This window comes from Puma concolor, chromosome B1 (genome assembly GCF_028749965.1).
Source record: "Puma concolor isolate L17-30 chromosome B1, mPumCon1.1.hap2, whole genome shotgun sequence".
NCBI lineage: Eukaryota > Metazoa > Chordata > Mammalia > Carnivora > Felidae > Puma > Puma concolor.
The window spans coordinates 77,436,681-77,459,046 of NC_141670.1; the positions used below are offsets into that span (position 1 = coordinate 77,436,681).

The window sequence follows — 22,366 nt, forward strand, 5'->3', positions numbered from 1 at the left end:
GAAATCTCTATTTCCCCCTTTCTGGAAAAGTCTGCTGTTAGGATCAGCTGCTTTGTAAGCCCACAGGCAGTTTGACCAGAAAAAATACAGGTATACACACAGAATATGAAGTTGCTTTGTATGCAGTTGAGGTGAGAGATTTATCATTTAAAAAATAAATGTATATAGCACTTACCTGTGTCAGGCACTGTTCTCAGTTAATACTTAGTTGTTTATACTAGTAGTTCAGGATACATGAGCTCTGACTCTATTAAGATCAGAGTCAGCCAACTTTTGCCTGTATTAAAATTATATTTTTGCTTATTCAGCTTCATTTTGTTTAGAGTCCTAAATTCTCAAATGGTAAGAAATCCATTCTTTTAAATTCCAGGCCTTTTTTAAACAATATAAAAACTGGAAAAGACTCAGATTAGAGTCTTTTTGTTTATAGACCAATGTCTGACCTGTTGTAAGTGGTAATTTTTATTATTTGTGGGGAATTTTCCAGAAAGTTGTAGGTACAGTTTTTACATTTCGCCAGTCTCCAGTGAAGCTTCGGTGCCCTCTATGTTGTTTGACTTAGCCCTGGTGCACAGCTTGTCTCCCAGGTAACAAATTAAGCAGCTAAAATATGACCTCTGAAGACTCATTAGAAGTCTGAGTCCAGGGCGCCTGGGTGGCTCAGCTGGGTAAGCCTCTGAGTCTTGATTTTAGCTGAGGTCATGATCTTGTTGTTTCTGAGTTTGAGCCCCACATTGGACTCTCGCTGACAGCGCGGAGCCTGCTTGGGATTCTTTCTCTCCCTCTCTCTCTGCCCCTTCCCTGCACATGCTCTAGTGTGCATGCTCTCTCACTCTCAAATAAGTAAAATATATATTAAAAAAAAGAAATCTGAATCCGTGTTTGGTTTATGTTATGGAGAAGTAATTTAAATGAATGTCATTCTTTTAAGGTCAGCTTCATCAGTATGTACTTTGACTATGTGGCAAAAACAGCTGGACTTGAGAGAACTAACATATTCCAAGAATACTGCTATATTCTTTGTTGAAGTGTTTTCCTATTGTAAAGGAAATTTTTTGGCGTGTTCAGATTAAATTATGTTAAAGGTGATAAAAAGCGAAATAACAACATCAACATTTGTATGTCCGAGTAAATGACCGATCTCTTTACTACCAGATATAAGCCTTGAAAGCTGTGGATAAAGTGACACCAGATGGAGTTTTGCTGAGAAATAGATATTGAAAGTCTAGGGCTTTTTAATCATTAATAGATTAATGTAAAGATATATTGATAATAGAAAGTTCTCAGTTACTTTGATTCATTTTTCTTAATTTTATTCTGCCTCCTAAGAAAACTATTTTGAAATTTTAGTATGGAAGAAGTTCCTTGTCCAACTCTGATGCAATGTAAGTATTTTTAATATGTGAGTTATTTAATATTATAATTAATATTTATAAAAGAAGATTGACAGGGTGACTTTGGATTTTTCTTTTTTTTAGGGGGAGTACCTTTCTCCCTGACCCCACTCAACATTGTTCCTGATGTACAGAGGAGGAAGCCAGTCCTTCTTCCCTGAATGTGTACTATAGAGAAAATCAAGAATGATTGTATCTGTGATTTGTATCTTTAAATTGCCTTTCTCTGTTTGTTTCATAGGTCCACTGGAAAGGAATTTGCCCTGAAGATTATAGACAAAGCCAAATGTTGTGGAAAGGTACAGTATACATAAATGTTGTATCAAAGAAACTGAGAAACCTTGGTGTGAGGTGTTTGCTGGAATTTATGTGGACATTGACAAGGCCTTAACAGGAATAGGCCACTGATCAAAAATGGGGGAAGCACTATGAAGCTGGGGTTTTTTGTTTGTTTGTTTTTGTTTTGTCCTGTCATTGTTTCAAAAATTTAATCGTAAAACAATAAATTGAGTTCATGTGGTCTTAGCTATCAAAAATGTAAGCTCTTTTCTTTGGGAGATGCCTATTTCCAAACCCAGCAATCCCCAGAAGATATATCAAGAACCGTGATGGGTCTAAGACTTTACCCTGCTTTCAAACTAACAAATTAGCCTGCTAGTTTTATGGATTCTAGCAGAAGACACCAGGTTGCTGGGTCAGTGACAGAAGACTTTATTCCTCATGGCACAAGAGGTGGCTTTGGTTCCCCATAGCTCTCAAGTCCCACAAAAGTGATGCGGAAGGGCTGCGGCAGTCGCTGTGCACACAAGATGTTTCCATCACAGTTGAGGGTCCTCAAGCTTAATAAACCCCCAGTCTTATGAAGGGGCTCCTACCAAACCTGTGCAAATCTTGCCCCAGAGGAGAACTTTATTTTTATTACCATGGTCAGGAACCAAATCTGTCCTCTACCTCAGAGGGAGACCCTAACTGTACCCTTGGGAAGATAGTTTGTCACAAAAGCTGATGAAGATGTGCAGAAACACCATGAAGAATTGTCCTCCCCGCCCCCCGACACCAGATGAACTTTTTTCTCCTGTCCCACTCTTAAGCTGGGCTGGGAAAGATCAAATGATGAAGTGCTGCTGGAGTATTGCTAAGTTAATTATGTTTGAAAAATATTCTATAACAGGGATGACAAAGACTTTTTTAGATTACTTTCTGGTAGCATAGCATTTAAGAGAGCAAGTCTCGAACTCAGTAATACATGTGGCTATCTGAAATGTGGCTAGTCTGAACTGAAATGTAGATGTAAAATACACAGTAGACTTTTGAAGACTTAAAAAAAGAATGTGTATTTGACTGAATGTTTAAACAATAATACTTTGGAAAAATTGGGTTACATAAGTTATTTTATCTGCTTCCTTTTACATTTCTTAATGGGGACACAAGAAAATTTAGATTTGTATGTGTGGATCACATTATATTTCTGTTGAACAGTGCTGTTCTAGTGCCATATTGTATAAAGTTGAGTCTTGGTTCCATGCCTCTTTTTGTTCCGTTATCTTGGAAAAGTTACTTAATCCCTAAAATGTGGTTGTTAATAAAATCTAAGACACAAGGTCATCATGAGTATTAACTGACTTAAGATATGGAAAAAATGTAGAGAAGTATCAGTATATAGGAATTTAACACATATTAACTGTTAACATTATTAATATGCCACAGGAATTCAGAATTTATAATTAGAATTTGAAGTGATAGTAGTAATGTTATATTTATGAAACTCGTAAACTGGTCTTAATTGGATTTGTATAAAATTGTGAATTCTTAAAAAACTTAAAGTATTATTATTATGGTGAAGTTTCAGAAAGGCAAAAGGCACATTTGTCATACCTTTTTTTTTTTTGGCCACACTGTGACAGCTTATGAAGCTGAGGCTATCCGAAATGCCCCCCCCCCTTTTCTTTGAAGAATAAGGTTTTTTTTACAGTTAATTTTTGTTAAGTAATTCTGTGTGCTTTTACTTGTTCTAACAATATTATTAAATTTTTAACTGCAAAGCCTTTTCCCCAGATGCAAGTGTTGCTCTTTCTGGTATGGTGTGCTTTAGGCAGAATGTGTCATAATTTTGGAAGCCCAGTTCTAAACAACTGTATTATTCAAAAAAGTAAAATAATAATAATAATAATAATAATTGCTATGGTAGGGATATTGTTTACCTGATTAAACTTTAAGCAGCTGTTTTAGTAGTTGAGAAAAAGCTCTTTATATGCAAAATGTTTTAATCTGGTACACTAAGTGTTGAGGCAAATGATTAGGTCACTTTAAACATTTGGATCTGTTTTTCCTTGTTATTAAATGTCATTCTATTTTTATAATTCATGATCATATACCTATTTGCATTCTTACATTTTGCTTATTTGAGCAACTATTTCAATATTGACTATATAAAATTATAATTTTATTTATTTATTTATTTAGACTTTTTTAAAAAGTTTATTTTGAGAGAGAGAGAGTGAGAGAATCCCAAGTAGGCTCCATGCTGTCAGCGCAGAGCCCAATGTGTGGCTTGATCCTATGAACTGTGAGATCATAACCTGAGCCAAAATCAAGAGTCAGATGCTTAACCAACTGAGCTACCCATGCACCCCTAAAATTATAATTTTAGCCCTTGCTTTGTTCCAAATAAGTTGCTTTTTCCATTTAATATTACTTTTAGAAAAAAAAAAGGTATAGATAATTTGTTTTTAAAAACAAAATTTAGAGGGTGGTATAGTGGAATTAGCTACTATTCTGTGGTATTGTCAGTTACCTCTGCTTTGTGGGTTGTGCACAGAAAAATTAATGCTGACAATGATATTTGTGTTTTACTAAAATGTATAATCTATCCAGGCTGGGACATAGAAAAATTTTGCACATTACCTTTAATGCCTTGCTCAACAAGATATACCAGTTTCACTGATAAGAGAGATTCAGATTAAATAGCTTCCCAAAAGTCCCACAGAGGCAGAACAGTGATTGGAATTTTGTGCTAGTTGGTGCCATATCCTATTACATTAGCCAGTCTGCCATGTTCCCTATCCAAGTTCAATTTATTCACTTGTTCACTTAATAAGAACCTGGGAAAAAAGTGTTTAACCTTTCTGGCCTTCTGTTTGCTTTTCTGTAATTTCCATATACATTGTTAGATTGGTTTGCTCATGTTCCTAAAATTCAACGTGTGTGCAGGAAACTGCTAGGAAGAGTGTAATTTAGCATATAAATTAATACCAGTTCTGCAGAGAATGTTAGGGGAGTTTGGAGGTAGCACATGAGAGAGAAGTTAGGTGACCGGTGAAGATGCCAGAGAGCAAGCATTCGAGCTGGGCGTCGAGCAGTGGGGAGGATTTCAATAGGCAGCAAGGAAAACAAGGAAAGCAAGGAAGCAAGGAAAGCCTTCCAGGTGGCCTGCATGGCCTGAGCAAGGGCACAGAGGATGGAAAATGTGTTAGGTGCTTCTAAGTAGGAGGTTATTGCAAGCCGTGCTGTGAGGCCACATTTGTGGACGCTGTTGAGAAGGCTGTGATGTGTGTAAGTTTAAGAATTCTTCCATATCTAGTGGTCTAAATAATACTCATTCTAATTTTTTTTTTTCAACGTTTATTTATTTTTGGGACAGAGAGAGACAGAGCATGAATGGGGGAGGGGCAGAGAGAGAGGGAGACACAGAATCGGAAACAGGCTCCAGGCTCTGAGCCATCAGCCCAGAGCCCGACGTGGGGCTCGAACTCACGGACCGCGAGATTGTGACCTGGCTGAAGTCGGATGCTTAACCGACTGCACCACCCAGGCGCCCCAATAATACTCATTCTAAATGATTATTTATTAAATTTGCACAGGGTATGAAGCTCTGAGCTTTCTGTTATGGTGCCGCATCCTTCGCTTGGGGATGCATCCTTCACTTCCCACAGTTATGTATTCATTATCTACATGTAATGGAACCTAGTGCAACGTAAACCCAAATGTATATTGTATTAGCTTCCTGAGACTGTTGGAATAAATTACCACAAACTTGGTGGCTTATAACAGCAGGAATTTATTCTCTCACAGTTCTGGAGGCCAGAAGTCTGAAATCCATGCTCCCTTTGGTGCTCTAGAGGAAAATCTGTTCTTTGAGTAGCTTCTGGTGGCTGATGGCATTCCTTGGCTTGTGGCCACGCCGCTCCAACCTCTGCCTCTTGTCTTCACATCACTTTCTCTTCTATGTGTTTATTTTACCTCTTCTGTTTGTGAAATCTCCCTCTCTTTCCCTTCATAAGGACAATTGTGATGGTACCCAGATAGTCCAGAGTTATTTCCTCATTGCAGAATCCTTAATCACATCTGCAAAGACCCTTTCTCCAAATAAGGTACTCTTTACAAGTTCCAGGGGTTAGGCCTTGGTATCTGTGGGTGGCCGTCATTCAATCCACTCCATACATCTACCACGGAAATCACATGGAGTGATCTGAACATTTTCTCTCTCTTACTGTATTATCCTCAGCAATACTCATTAAGCAGTGTGGATACCACCTGGAAAGTCACCGTTGGCCAAGAGCAATGTGCAATGTGCTTATTCACTCAGGCATTTCACAACTATGCTCGTTGCTGGAGAGCAAGGTTGAACAGAAGCTTCCAGACAGCAGGATGAGAGCAGTGGTTGGAACAGTGGGAATTGAGGAAAGTAAGAACAGTGCCTCACTCAGCCATGGTTGAGTAGGGGAGTCTATTTAGAGGAGGAGAGGTCCAATCTAGACCTGAGGAATACATAGGAGTTCCCCCGAGGAGTGGAGGAGGTGGGTGGGAATTCCAGACAGAGAAAACTTTTGCAAATTTCTAGAGGTCCAAGTGAGAGATTGGTAATAGGGATAGAGGTGAAAGGATGGATTCAGAGGCTGTTGAGAAGGTCTCCTGGCAGGGATTTGGGATTGAGGGGCTGTTGGGAGCAGATGAGGGAAGGGCTTGGGGATTCCTGTCTGACTGGGACAGCCAAGTTCATTCAATGAGACAGAAGGCACTGGAGGAAAAGGCTGCTTTGTGGGGCTGGGGTGGGTGGAGACAAGATGATGAGTCTGGTTTGGGAGAGTTGTTTATTCCCTGATCCGTTTCTCTCTCCACCCCCACTCCCCCTTTTATACATTAAAAACCACCACAGCCAAAGATAAGGTGGTATCCTTTGCCAAGTTAGCAGTTTTCTTTGTTATTTACTCTCACTCAGAACCATGGACCACTGCCATGAAATGATTCATATGTAAATTATTTGGAGTTAGAATCCTAATCACTTAACATGAATAATGGTAGATGGCTGAATAATGTAAGTTCACTGCAGTTCAAGATAAAAGTGACGTTCATATTGCATTCAGAGATTTTTTTTTTCTGACAAATGTAATCTATAGAGTTTACATATTAGAAACAAAGATTACATGTGGGTTGCCTAAGAAATAGGAAGATGACATTTGGAAAGATTTTTATGGACTACTTTTGTTTTGCTTCCGATAATGATTAGTTTAAAAAGTGGATTGTTCCTTCCTAGACAGTTTTACAGGCATAGTTCAGAGGTTGGAAGACAAAGGCTAACATCTCCCACATTCCAACAGAAACATTCACTGTGTGCTTAGAATACAAGCCATTGTGGAGGAGAGTACTGAAGCTGAGATAACACACAGTGGTGGAGAAAATGTTGCAGGACCTGCTCAGTGTTTCCAGTGTAACACTGCCGGTGGTCCTGGGGGAGGTTCCATGATGCAGAAAGTTCCCAAGAAGACTTTCTCTTGAGCCCTTTATTGAAAAAGATAACTTTTGAAAGGTGTAGTCTCCTTAGGTGGTAGACATCTTGTTTTAACTCCAGTTTGAGAGAGCTCCTGGGGTACTGGTAATGGGGATTACTTTACATATGTCACTCTAAATTAGCATCACTAACAGAGCCTCTGAATAGAGGTAAATTTACAGACTCTTCCAACTTCAGAGGAGAACTGAAGTGATAGATCCATTTAGCCTGAAAACAAAATGCCTCTTTTACTGCGGTGGTAGTAACTCCTGTCATCTTGGCTTCATGTAGAGTGAATTAAGTGCATTTGCTCGCCTTTGCATGTCACAAAAGTACATCTAACTCTGCTTGTCAGTGCAATAAAAGACAAGCCTGGCACAGATGATCCAGAGGCCTCTAAGTAAGTGAAGAAATGTGGAGGGTTTGCTGAGTCTTTGTTTCTGTGTCCACAAGGAGTTGGCTGAGGGACCAGGGCACTGTCTGCTGCTTTGTGCTGTGGCTCTGTAACTTAGACATAGGAGTTTGGAAACAGGTAGGTGGCCCTGTCCCCAGCCCCCCAGCCATGGTGCGCTAGGGTCTGAGAACCGCCGCTCTTCCCGGAGATTTGGGAGCATTTGCTGAGTCTCAGGCTGGGCATAGACTTCCCACCCCTGCTCATTAAGGGGTATAGATTTTCCTCCCTGCACAAAGTCTAGTGTGGTTCTGAGTTACACCGCAACTCAGTGTAATACACCTCTAGTTTCTATCTTTTCAAGGAATCAAGTATTTTCAGCTTTGCAGCTGTCATTTTCACTTTGAAAAATTCTTTTTACTGAAGGATTCCTCTTTAAAAGGTTAGATATTGTGGAGCAGCTGGGTGGCTCAGTGGGTTGAGTGTCCGACTCTTGATCTCAGCTCAGGTCTTGATCTCAGGGTTGTGAGTTCAAGCCCCACCTTGGGCTCTGCACTGTGCATGAAGTCTACTTAAAATAATAATAATAATTTAAAAAAACAAGGTGATGTTGTGTAGCACAAAAAATGTGAGTTTGGATGTCAGAAAGCTAGGTTTGCATTTACCTCAAAAGGCTGTTCTAAGGATAAAGTGTTAAGACATTACACAAGTACTTCGCAAAGCGACTGACAAATAGTGACTAGATTCCTAGTAAATGTTGCTTCTTTTCCTACTTCTGTTTAGCATTTGCACTGTCATTTGCCAACACGGACTGAGTGATTACTTGGACAAGCAGGGGGCATTCAATGCTCAGGAAACGCTCCACATGTGTGGGAGCTAGCACAGATATTCTGTGGATGCTATTCTTTTGTTATAATGTGTACTTCATCTATTGTCAGAGTATTTGAGGTGGCTTAGAGTAAAATGATATGTACACATGGATGCATGAAGATAAGACAAGAACCTAAATGATATCTTGACCTAGAGATAATTCTCTTACTGCAGTGAACACTAAATTTGGTTCTGAGATTCATGATAGCAAAGGCAAAAGGGATGATATGAGGGACATACACACACATATGGGTATATACATATGTGTGCATGTAGGTAGCAAATGATATCTCTTAAACAGTAAGCTTTAGGTATAAGTTACATTTGAAAACCTAGAATGTGTCAGAGGACAGTTAGTTAATTTCACAGAGCGTATCCTAAATTCAAAGTAATTCATTATTATAGCTACTGAGGATCAACAAATGTGATATTATTGAAATATTTTCATGTCTCATAATAAAGTAGAGCAATAGTTATACATGATTCATGGTTGGTATATCGAGAATAATTCCTTAATGCTGTGGGTAAACATTTTTGCTACAGTTGCTGATCCTGGCTGCATGACTCACAAGGATTGATAAGTAGTATTTTCAGGCAAGTGGTTAGAAATAAAATGAGAACCGTGGTCCCTATGGTACTCTGTTTTCTGATTTCTGAAATACAAGATAATAAGGAACATCCTTCTGGGGAATGATTCTATATCCAGCCATAGAGGAAAAACTTTTTTTTTCCCCTTTGTAAATTTCAACATGAAACTCAAATTCATATTAGTAATGGTTTAAAAACAACAAAAAATTTAATGCTCAAGTTGTATTCCATACACATGCAAATTTCCTTGTATACTTGATCTTAATTTTGAGTGTTACATTCACATTAAAAAAGTGGTTCCAGGGGCGCCTGGGTGGCTCAGTTGGTTGAGCGTCCGACTTCAGCTCAGGTCACGATCTCACGGTTTGTGAGTTTGAGCCCCGCATCAGGCTCTGGGCTGATGGCTCAGAGCCTGGAGCCTGCTTCCGATTCTGTGTCTCCCTCTCTCTCTGCCCCTCCCCCATTCATGCTCTGTCTCTCTCTGTCTCAAAAATAAATAAACATTAAAAAAAAAAATTAAAAAAAAAAAAAGTGGTTCCATATGAATCACTAAGCACAGTGCTGTGTGCCCAGGCTGCCAGTGTCATGACCTCTTAAGGTGTTGAAGAGATAAGAAGGCAGTATGTTTTATGTGCCAGAACAACACCATTGAGCCCTTTCAAGGGACGTTTTGAAGATAATCAGTTCCTTTTTGTTGGTGACAATGACACGTCACACTGACTTGTCCTGTCCCTATGGAAACCAGCTTGGCCAGGGTTTGGTTTGCTTTGCGCCAAGGGGGATGCTTCCCGTCTGCAGACTATGCACCCTCCAGGTTATAGAAATCAGGCAGATGGTTCTGTGGTGTCTGATCCACCTCTCTAACCCCTTCCTTTGACAGGAGCACCTGATTGAGAATGAAGTGTCAATCCTGCGCAGGGTGAAACATCCAAATATCATCATGCTGGTTGAAGAGATGGAAACAGCTACTGAGCTCTTTCTGGTGATGGAATTGGTCAAAGTAAGAGGATGGAGAGATGTCAGGAGATTTCATTGGTGCCAAATCCCAAGACTTAACCATGTTCTTGAAGGACCTAATTGGAAAAAATGATCTCCTACCTTGAAACTTTCATTATTTATCATCATTTTTCATGGCACTTATGTCATTTTTTCATCTGCTCCAGGCTGATGAACCTTCTTTGTTACCTTCACAGGATTGTCACTATTGACATTTTGCTGTGTTCTTTTTTATGTGTCCATTAGGGTGGGGATCTCTTTGATGCAATTACCTCTTCAACCAAGTACACTGAGAGAGATGGCAGTGCGATGGTGTACAACCTGGCCAACGCCCTCAGGTATCTTCATGGCCTCAGCATTGTGCACAGAGACATCAAGCCAGAGAACCTCTTGGTATGTCATCTCTGCTGTTTTTATTCCAATTCATACCTCTCTCCCTTTAAAATGACATGATCTCATGCAAACAGTATCATTTCAGAGTCTATACCAATCCTGCAATAAGGGATTGAGAGAATTTAAATGAAGGGACTCAGCATGACTCAAGTTAGTGACCAGTGACCATAAAGCATTAGTGGATTTCTTGAATTGATATGTATTTCTGTATTTATTGTTTATCAGACATTAGAAAACACGTTTGCATTTACGTTTTTATTTTTAAGTTTGTTTATTTTGAGAGAGAAAGAGAAAGAAGGGGGCAGAGAGAGAGGAAGACAGAGAATCCCAAGCAGGCTCCACACTGACAGCACAGAACCTGATGTGGGGCTTGAACCCATGAACTGTGAGATCATGACTTGAGCCAAAACCAAGAGTTGGTTGCTTAATGGACTGAGCTACCCAGGCACCCCACATTTACATCTATGTTTTGATTGATGGTACTGACTAAAGAAAGGTGAGAAGGAAAATTATTTTATGAGGTAAAAATTCTGAAGAATAAATCAGAGAATGAGAAGCTTATAGGAGGCGAAAGTAGAATATGACAGTTTGTTTACATGCAGAACAGAACTTTGGGAATAATTTAGTCCATTTATCTCAGCTTTACAGGTACAGAAATTGAGACTCAGATGTTGATTTTTCTTGTTTACAAGTCTTATTTGTCCCACTGTTCTACAGAAGAAAGTCTGTGGCACTTGGAGGGCCTCATAATCTGGTCCCAGTTTACCTTTTTAGTCTCTTCTGTTACCGACCCTTCCCCACCCATCTGGCCAGAGTGACACTCACCTTCATGTCATATTTAGCACACCTCCATGGTGGCCTTAATAAACACAGCTTAGTAATTGGGCTAATCTTTGTGTCCACATTGTAGAGGAATTTTAGAGAAGCTGATAAGGGACTTCTTCACGCATTCCCCCCAGACACAAACAAGACCATTTTTTTCCCTCTATTTCTACCTTTCAGGGCTGCGTATCATCATCGTTACTGCTTAGGTGAGGTTATCTGAGTATTTTATATCATGATAATACAAACCCAAGTTTTCCTGTCCTTACTCATTAGACTGAACTTTATCAATACCATTACATATCATTGCTTATTTCCATACTGGTCTACATTTGAAATGCTACCTCTCCCAGCAACGTGGCAAATGTATGCATCTTATAAGGCACTGAGCAAAAGGCATGTCCTCTCTGACGTCATTCCTGACTCCCTGGACCGAGTCAGTCATGGCCACCTCTAGTTTTGCTCTACATGCCCTGATGTGGTGAGTTTATCATGTGCTTGTCTGTCTCCTTCTGTAGGTAAGCACCATTAAGGGCAAGGTATGTATCTTAATTATTTTTATGTCGTCAGTGCCTTGGACAGTTTCAAGGAAACACGCTGTGGTGGATGTGGAGTAAATGGTTGTTGACTAACCATTGACAGTCACTTAGTTAGCTAGCAGTGAGCACTCACTCAAACACAGGTCTTTATAACTTGTCTCATACTTGTACTATACAAATAATTGTGGAAAGGAATATGCATTGATGTTTAGGATTTAAGGCCATCCTGGGGGCTTTCTGCTAATCCAGAGTATCCGTTTTCCTCTTTTGGTAATATCATTTGATGATTTCTGAGTATCCATTTAAAAGTATATGAGCTTTTTCCTTCCTGTCTTCTGCCTTGAGGAATTGTGTTCCATGTCTAGATTTTCCTCTTAGGAAAATAAATATCCCTTCTCTGTAAAACAGGATGTATGATGGACTTCGTTTTACAATCTCTAAGGAGGACTGGGCCTCAGGATAGAAGTGAGAATATGGTGTTCTCCCCTCAAAACAGTCTTCTCACCTGTTACAGGCCCAGGGTCCTCCACCAGGTGACGAAGGTTGGCCAGGGGCTTCACAAGCAACGGTGACAGGGCTTTCTCTGGCAGCGGCCAGACATAAATGCCATGGTATTAATGAGGATGCCTCCTTTATTTCTCCCTTCTGTCCATGGCCCACCTCACACTGGTGGCTGCATGTACTGATGTTTTCTGAAAATACAGACCTGCAGGTCTCTAGGGACAATCGGTTTCTGTGGCACCAGCCTATTCTGTAGCTTTGAATGTCGAGGCCCTGTGAGGAAGGCAACTGAGGCATTAGTGAACTTGCCTGTAAACCAGGGAATGTGCATTTCCCAGCTCATTGATTCCACTCTCCCCTCCCATGTCTTCTCTCGTTTACTCACAATGTGTATACCATCTCAGAATCTGATACCTTATCCTTTTATCACGCATCAAAGGAAGAGAATATGATGGAGATGGGTGTCTCCAAGATGATGTGTCTCAGAATATAACCAAGAAATTGGAATCAACTTTGTTGTCTAGTCTCACTTGCCCTAGATGAGTCTTCACCCCTCTTCAAGACCTGCACCAGCCCCAGTGTGCTACCCAAAAGGGAAGGGAAGGAGGATATCTGGATGAGGCTAATGTGTGCTCTAAAAGGGTCAGGCTTTGGAAACCTTACCTGCACATATCTAAGTAAAATATGTACCTGCCATTGAAAATTGAACTCGACCACTCTGCAGATTCTAGATTGAGTCAGCAGGTCAGAATTGCCCTAGGATGAGAAAGTGCCATTGAGGCACTAGAAGTAAGTACACAGAGTGACCATCGGCCTCTCCCTACTCTAAAAATGGATTCCGTTTTTAAACAGCAGAGCATTCAGACATCTGATTTGCATCCCCTTCTCTGGTAGCGGTGTCATAATTTAAAACCCTGCCAGCAGAGATGTATGGGTCGGCGTGTCAGGGAGCACTGGGGTGGCCATTAATGCTGTGAGTTACAGCCTGGTGGTGCCCTGTCAGACTTAACTATGAGAGACCAGTGATAAATTCCGCTTTTCCGGGAGTTCTGGGGACCGAGGAGAGAAGAGGGTTGGTTTCTCCTATTTGAAGCCCTTCTAAATCATTATGTTGACATTTTATTTAGAGAACGTGCAGCGTTTACTCCGTATGTGGGATCTACATTCCTCACATTTTTAACTTTTGCATTCTGAGCGCAACTTTTGACAGAGCATCTCTCAGCTTGTGGTGGGGCATTTGAACACCACAGGGCTAGAATTCTCACAGTTGTGATTGCTTAAATTCACTCAGAATCTGCGTAGGGGTGCAGGCTGCAGCCGGGGTTCTGCCAGGCCTACTCTCACTTTCAGACACAGAATCTGTTGCAGGATGGTGTAGTGGGATGGTAATGGTTTTGGTTGGAATCCCCACTTGGTAGCTACTGGTAACTTGAGTTCTCTATGCCTCAGTTTCCTCATCTGAAAAACACGGGTAACAGTTACTTTCCTAATCACCCAAGGGGGTGACTCTGAGGTCCAGTGAGATAATGTGTGGGAAAATATTGGCATCTCTGGATTTCTGTGAGGATGTCAGTAACTGGGGAGAGAACTAAGCACACTGCCAGAACAGAAGGCCTTTCTCTGGGGTCCCTATGCATTTGTCCACCTCTTTTTTAAAACCATTCTCTGAAAGGAAAGCCATAAGTGTTTATATGTCAGTGTCATTCTCTTAAAGCTATGTACAAATGTGTGTCTATATGTGTAGATTTATAGATCTTTTTTCCTGCTTTGAAGAGACTCTCCAGCTAATATTTGAAATTTACTCATATTATCTTTCACATATTTGCCTCTGTGTCAAGTATTGGGGAGAAATGAATCAGATGAAATATTTTTCAGGCTTGTCTGCTCCTTATGACACTTCTCTTTAGATGTTTAGCTGAGGATAGGATGCCAGTTGCCCAGACATAATTCAGTGATTATAAACTGTTCAGTACCTTTCTGTTTATGCTTCTGCATCTGACTCTGAATTCCTTATAGGGGATATGAGAAATGGGGCTTCAGGGACTTCTGAGTGTCTACAGCAACCCTCAAGTACCCATAGGCATACCTAAATTGCATGTTGAAAGTAAACACTATTTTTCAAAAAAATGTACCTAACGAGTGTATTTTAAATTTGCAAAAACAAAATAACAATGACATTAATAAAACTTTTTTTTTTTACTTTCATGATATAGACATTTAAAATTATAATTTTGCTTAGAATGTTCTTATCACTGCAATTACTTAGGGAATTTCTGAAGTCTGGGTTTCAGTAAATGCATCATAAATTCTAACTGTAATTCTCTATATCAGATTGTTCTCGTTAATGTTTACATTAAACATAATGGATGGAAGGTCGTCCTTAGACCCTGGCATGACTGAGAACTTGGTTTCTGTTGCTTTAGGCTAAATCATTAGTAGCTTTGAATATGCCTCTGCTGAGTTGTGGCTGACTCAGAATGATAAATATCTGTGAGCCTCACCATTACTCCCATGAAACTTGAAAGTCATAAAGATGTATGCTGGGGATGTATACTTAGTACATAAATGTGGAAGCAGTTATTAAATACTATGGTGAAAAACATTCTTCTTTCACTTGATGAGGGCATCACAGGTAAGGAAGGTATTTAAGTGCCATGCTTTTTAAATGCCTGTACAAATTGGGTATCGCTGACAAGGGGGAGCCCTGACGTGCTTGATGCTTTTTAATGATGTCTATATAAATCACTCCCCCTCATTGAGTATCAGATTAATGGACAATGTTGTTAACATGCTTATCTTGAAAAAACATAATTTTCTAAATTTTTCATCCTTTAGTGAGTAAGCGGCTTGGGTGAGAATCTGGCTCAGTTCATAGTGATATGTGAGGAAAAACAAACTAAATAGGACTAAAATATAAAAATAGAGAAAGACATTACATTAGTAAAGATTAGTTCTCTGCAGTTGCTCTTCTCTGAAATTCACTGTTTTCAGAATGGACATCCAAGAGATGAATAGGTTAAAGATTACATAGTTAAATCTAAAAACCATCTCCATAGAATGTGACTCTCAGACTTTTATCCCCAAAGGAGAATTTGCTTATGTATAAAATTTCCTAATTATAGAACCAACACATGTTCATTGTAAACGTTTTAGAAACCAGTGAAAAGTATAAAGAACAAAGCTGAAGTAATCTTTGGTGTTACCACCTAGAAATAAACTGAACATTTGGGTGTGTTGTATTGAATATATAATTTTGAATGTTCTTTTTATGTAATATAGTGAATATTTTCCATAGGATTAGTACTTATTTGAAATGTGCTTATTAGTGACTGTATAGTATTTTATCATAGGAATGTTCCATGATTTATGAAGTCATTGTCCTGTTAGCCATTTATGTTCTTTCCAGTTTTTAAAAACATAGATAAATTCTGAGATTAGTGGCTTTGTGTGTAACCTTTGGGTTCATCTGTATTCCCTTAGGGTTGGTTCTTAGAAGTAGATTTACTGGATCAAGGCTTATAAATAATTTAAAGAAATTTACATGTTGCTGAAATGTTTTCTAGGAAGATTGCTTCCGTTTAAGCAAAAAGCACGCACGTCTTCACCAGCATTGTTAAACTGTTTCCAGTATAATTAGTTGATTTCATCAGCCAGTCCTTCTAGGAAAAGGAAGGAACCTTCACTGAGCCCTGCTCTGAGCTTGGTCTCTTGACACCACCCCTGTGAGTTAGGGACTAGTCTCATCCCACTTCACAGGTGAAGAACATGCACAGGGTGGTTTTTGAAGGTCACTCAACCAGAAAATGGCAGAGGTTATTCAGGCTCAGGCTGTTTGATCCCAAAGTTTACTTTCTTTCCAAACTTCCAAAGTTTTTCATTATGTGATATTTATATTCATCATTGACTGTTCAGAGAACAAGTCTTGATTTTATTTTCTAAACATGACTGAGATTAAAGTCATGGTGCAGGTAATAGACTCTCCCACCCTCCACCTTCCCAGGAGGAGTGTGGAGGACACAGTCCAGGAGGGTTAACTCCAGGACAGTTAATAAACACCATTTCGGAGTCTCTCAAGTACTTCACACTCAGTGAGGATGTAGTCAAGTTCCGTTTCCTGCTGTCTAGGCCACACTGGGTAAGCAGCTACCTACACCCCTAACTGCTGTGGCAGCATGCACACATATTCATTATACTCCTAGATAAGGAACTTTTTAAAAAAGTTATTTATTTATTTTGACAGAGAGAGAGAGAAAGAATCCCAAGCAAGCTCCATACTGTCTGCACAGAGCCCCACACAGGGCTCAAAATCACGAACCATGAGATCATGCCCTGAGCTGAAGTTGGACACTTAACCAACTGAGCCACCCAGATGCCCCAAGATAAGGAACTTTGTACATAGATGGAAGATACTGTCTTCTGTATTTCACACAATCATGCAAAATGTCTAAAGAAAACTTAGAACTTTAGAGCATCAGAAGTAAACAATGGTATTATTATCAACAAGGAGAGATTTTTTTTTAACTTATTAATCAATGTTGTTTCTATCTAGTTCCAAGGGCCCCTTTGGAATCATTGAGAAAAGAAACTACTTCTGATTATTGGCTGGTTTCTGTTCCAGGTGTGTGAATATCCTGATGGAACCAAGTCCTTGAAGCTGGGAGACTTTGGTCTGGCCACTGTGGTGGAAGGCCCTTTATACACAGTCTGTGGCACACCAACTTATGTGGCTCCAGAAATAATTGCTGAAACCGGGTAAGACTCCTGGTGGCTTTGGTTAGTACTTGAATTTTGGTGGAAAAAGGTGTGTTTTGCTGCTCCGGCTGCTGTGTATTCACATTCCTCCTGGGAAGGTGGAGGGTAGGAGAGTCTATTACCTGCACCATGACTTTAATCTCAGGAACTGAGGTGTGTGCTTCTGTGTCCAGGAGCTCTAGGCCTGGACTTTTGTCCCAGGGCCAGTCTTGGAAATATGGCAACAGTTCCCAATGTTGTGGTTAGCTCCGGAGAAGAGTAGATGTCCCTGTCCAAAGGGCAGTTAATTCCTTTGTGTGAAATGAGTGGTTTGACACAGAGGAAGCCCTTCGTCATAACAAACAAAGGCAACTACTCCAGTAATTTGGAGGGTTCCTGGGAGTAATATCATTATTTCTTCCCTCCACCCACTTTGTTTTCTCAGCTATGGCCTGAAGGTGGATATTTGGGCGGCAGGCGTGATCACATACATACTTCTCTGTGGATTCCCTCCATTCCGAAGGTCAGTGGCTCTTTGAGTAACAATATCTGAATTGTAAACTCTCCCTTTGGTCAGGAAGCAGGCATTCTCATCCTGGCAATCAGGACCAGAATCTGGTCAATAAAAATGTCAGTTAAGGAGTGCCTGGGTGGCTCAGTTGGTCGGGCAGCCGACTTCAGCTCAGGTCATGAACTTTAAAAAAAAAAAAAAAAAAATTTAAAAAAATGTCAGTTAAAAATTATATAAACATACCTTTTACTTTTTTTCTTAATTTACAACCTATTAATGGATATTCCTTGACCACACTTCTGATGTGAGGTCAAGGCCTTTGTTTGGTATATGGTCCTCTGAATTTCTTGTCACTCTTCTGTAAAACACACCAAATCATCCAATGTGTACAATATCCATTCTCAATCTTTTTCAAGTGGAGTGAGATTTAAAGATCTTTATGAAGCAGTCTGATCCTTCTAGGTAAACAAACCTTTTCCCGTTTTTTTTTCTTTCAATTTTTTTAATGTTTATTTTTGAGAGCGAGCGAGCAAGCAGAAGTCGGGAGGGGCAGAGAGAGAGGAAGACAGAATCTGAAGCTGACTCCAGGCTCTGCGCTGTCAGCACAGAGCGCAACACGGGGCTCGAACACATGAACTGTGAGATCATGACCTGAGCCGAAGTTGGACACTTAACTGACTGAGCCACTGACGAGCCTCCTTTTCCAGTTCTTAATAGTCATTTCTCCTATTTAATTTGACAGCAGGGTTGTTTTTTTTTTTTAACAACTCACCTTCCAAAGCTTTCAACCTAGTTCTCATAGAAACAGTGAACTCTTTCTTTTTAAATTAATTCTATCTGTTCACATAATATTTCACATAATATTTAATGAAATTTAAATTAATTCTATATGTTCACATAATATTACAAATACTTTGAGCATAAATAGGCCTGGGAACAAATAGAGACTGATTCTTGGTAATCACATATCTCACCTGGGGCGGTGGGGGGGCAGAGGTGGCCACACACAGGTGTCAGAATGTGTGACAGCGGGCATAGAGCATACCCAGTACCCCAGTACTGTGAACATGAGAGAGTGTAGGGCTTTGGCCACAGGGCCTCTCTTGATCTGTCCCATCTCCCTCTTTGGAGCAAATGAATGACTTGGGAATAGAAGTTCATCTAATGATGCAACTCGGATTTTCTTATGTATCTTCTTGAGCTCTCTTTTCACTTTAATCTCTGTTATTGTTCATTTTACAACTACTGTTGAGTAGCTACTGTGTGCCAGGCACTATTCTAGGTGTCAGGGATCAAATGTAAAGCATATTCTCTGATGTCTTATTTATGGTGTTGTAAGTTCAATACATTTAATTTGCTGCCTCTCCCCCAACATTTTATTATAAAGCTTTCAAACCTACAAAAAAGTTGAAAGATATATCTTTTTTAAATGATAATTTTCAATTGATTTGAACAAGTTTTCTTTTTACTGACATTACAGTAAACACAAGAGTGACACAGAGATGTCAATTTCTACTTTTGAGAGCCTTATGGTGTAAAGACACCCATCACCAGAATATTGATCAAGAAGAATAAATTGAGTATGAGGGTATGCTTATTTCAGGGCTGGAAATCACAAAGGTTAAGTGAAAGGTAGAGCATTTGAGTGGGACCTTGTCCTTGTGGCTAGGATTGGGTTTCTGCAGTGGGAAGCTCTTGCCATCTGGCCGTTAAATCATGGTCTTCCTTCAAAGCCATTGCTTAGGTGGGTTACACAGACTATAGGATTACTGCACTATTGGCCAGCTTTTGCTGAACAGTTAACTACTCCAAAGGTTAGAGCTGTCAGTCAGTTCTTTGGATTTATTGGGCAGTTCTTCTGATCTGGGCTGGCTAATTGGGACTTGATGGTTTAGTGAGGCATCACTCACACGCCTGGTAGTTCGCTCAGGATCAGCTGGGACAACAGATAAGACTTGGTCAAGTGCCTTTCAGCATTCAATGGGCTAACCTTGGTTTCACATGATGGTGGATACAGGATCCCCAAAAGCAGCCAGAGAGGGCAAGTTCCTTTGCTCAACCACTTTCCAAGTGTCCACTTGACACACATTTGCTGATTGATGTCCCATTGACCAAATGAAGTCAAATAGAGTAAATGTGAGAGAAGATTAAGCAGGTATGTACATGGAGTGGAATAATTTGTGGTCATTTTTACGGTTCCATTGTGTTCTGGCTGGTTTTAGTGTTGATTTGTTTGGGAAACTAGTTAAGTGAAGGGGGTAGTTTTGTTGCCAAGTGATCATGGGGCCTGTTATAGCAGAGTTTCCATCCTTGGTTAACCCAAGTTGAGATCAGTTGGAAAGGGGTTATCAGGGATCAGTTTAGAGGAATGTGTGCTCACAACTCCCTCTAGTGTTTCCACATGCCAGTGCAGTCTGTGGGTTTGTTATTTGATTTTGCTTTTTGCTTTTAACCAAAAGCGAGACTGAGACTCAGATTGAACAGTATGTATCTATTGTGACTTGTTTCTCACTGCATGGCAGCTTCTTTGTGGGAACTGGAGGTAAGTATGTGGCTAATTAAAAGCAATAAAGCTACCTTTTGAAAGCTGTTGACTTATATGTTATATTCAGAAGCTGGTCCTACAACCACGGTATTAGTTATTGCCTAAGCAAGTCTGATCTTGGGGCCACTGACAAAACATATTTGCATGATAATTTTGTTTTTCTGAAACATGCACTTATACCTCCCATAAGCTAAATGTTTAAACATCATTTTGTGAGGTAGCTTACAACATTTTCAAGTTACCTCATCAGACAACTGTTTAACAACTTGGCATTGAAAAGAAGGAATGTGCTCAAACTCCTGTTGCTTTCCAGGTTTTTCTTAATGTACATTTTTAAACTTACAGCACCTTGATCCATGAGCTGTATTGTTTTAAGATTTTAAAGTGCCCTGAACATCTCAGCCCAATTGTGGAAGTATAAATGTGTAAATAAGTCCAGTGTAGATTTAATCAGAGTGGCTTTTACTACGTGACTACTTAGAAGGATAAATTAGCTTTCTGTTCTTCTACTGAGGGAAGCTTGAAATGCTCAAAGTGCTTGCAGTTCACAGCATGGATCCTTTAGGTGACTTCTTATTGCTGGGACCCCCTAGGCTTTTGTTTGTTGACTCAGACTATTTTGCCAAGAACCTAAATAACTTGCTGCAGTTACACTTCCAACTTTTTAGCTGTTTATGAACAAAATAAAAGTCCTGTATGTTAACAAAATATAAGCTGTTTGCTATTCCAGGAAAAAAAAAAGAAGATGAGTAATAGAGAGGGGTGGCTAAAAGCAACGGTTCTGGAAATGGGTGATTTTTAACATCTTTTTCTAACATTTTCTCCTGGAGAGTTGAGCTGAGTTCAGTCAGTAGGGAAATAACAGTGAAAAAGAAAACATCAGACAACCTAGAAAGAGTTTGTGCAGGCTCATAGAGAAACACTTTCCAGGAGGGCAGTGGGAATCGCTTGCCTTACCTGGTTGTCTGGCCTGACTTTTGCTACTCATTCGATGTGCCTCTTGGCCCAGACTTCATGAACTGGCAGATGTCAATTCAGCTGGGCTTGTTGAGATGTCCTGAGTATTCACAAAAGCCCACAGACTCTGCAGGCCTACCTTGGAGATGTTGCGAGAGTGGTTCCAGACCACCGCAATAAAGCAAATACCACAGTAAAAGCAAGTCCAATGAATTTTTTGGTTTCCCAGTACAAATAAAGGTTATGTTCACACTGTACTGTAGTCTGTTAAGCGTGCGGCAGCATTATGTCTAAAAAAACAATGTGCGTACGTTAATTAAGAGATGCTTTACTTGGGGCGCCTGGGTGGCGCAGTTGGTTAAGCGTCCGACTTCAGCCAGGTCACGATCTCACGGTCCGTGAGTTCGAGCCCCGCGTCAGGCTCTGGGCTGATGGCTCAGAACCTGGAGCCTGTTTCCGATTCTGTGTCTCCCTCTCTCTCTGCCCCTCCCCCGTTCATGCTCTGTCTCTCTCTGTCCCAAAAATAAATAAACGTTGGAAAAAAAAAAAATTAAAAAAAAAAAAAAAAAAGAGATGCTTTACTAAAAAAAAAAAAAAAAAATAGTAGAGGTCCCTGGCTGGCTCAGTTAGTGGGGCATGGGACTCTTGATCTCAGGGTTGTGAGTTTAAGCCCCAGGCTGGGCATGGAGCCTATTTAAAAATAATAATTAATAATAATAACAGTAAAATAAAAAGTACTTTATTGCTAAAAAATGCTGTCATTTGAGCTTTAGTGAGTTGTAATCAAGGATCACAAATCACCATAACTAACAGATTAATGATGAAACAGTTTTAAATATTGCGAGAATTACCAAAATGTAACAGATGCAAAGTGAGCAGATGCCGTTGGAAAATGGTACTGATGGACATGCTCCCTGCAGCATTGCCACAAACCTTCGCCTTGTAAAAAAAGAGTACAATTATCTGCAAAGTACAGTAAAGGGAAGCAGGAATAAAACGAAGTTTGCCTGTCCTCTTTTTCATTAAAGGTGTAGGGTAGTCACATCACACAGCCCCAGAATTTGTCCCTAGGCACTGCCCCAAATGACCTGTTTCTGTGGACACCACACTTGCTCACTCTGGGAGAGCAGTTAGCATGACTAGGCTTATGTCTAGAAGGCCGGGTGGGGTCTCATGTGAGTCCTCTGCACAGCAGACTGCAGGGGCCCTGTTGGCAACTCCAAGGCAGATGGTGCACGCTGAGACTGGGCTTCCACTCCTGGATTTTCATCTTGACTCCAGCGGCTTACCCTGAGGTTTCCACTAGGGCTTTGTAATGAGTGGCCTAGAAGGCTAATGATTTTGTTTTCGCTCAGCCGTTG

At 40.2% G+C, this 22,366-nt stretch overlaps 1 protein-coding gene across 1 annotated transcript in view; it reads left to right on the forward strand.

Annotated features, from left to right (window-relative positions):
* LOC112858094 (serine/threonine-protein kinase DCLK2) overlaps window positions 1-22,366 on the forward strand; it is a 63,177-nt gene that overhangs the window by 28,924 nt on the left and 11,887 nt on the right. The window contains exons 8-12 of the mRNA XM_086702953.1: window positions 1,636-1,693; window positions 9,891-10,010; window positions 10,253-10,399; window positions 16,880-17,013; window positions 17,438-17,515. Of these exons, the coding sequence (XP_086559079.1) occupies window positions 1,636-1,693; window positions 9,891-10,010; window positions 10,253-10,399; window positions 16,880-17,013; window positions 17,438-17,515 (537 nt within the window). The remainder of the gene's footprint in view (window positions 1-1,635; window positions 1,694-9,890; window positions 10,011-10,252; window positions 10,400-16,879; window positions 17,014-17,437; window positions 17,516-22,366) is intronic.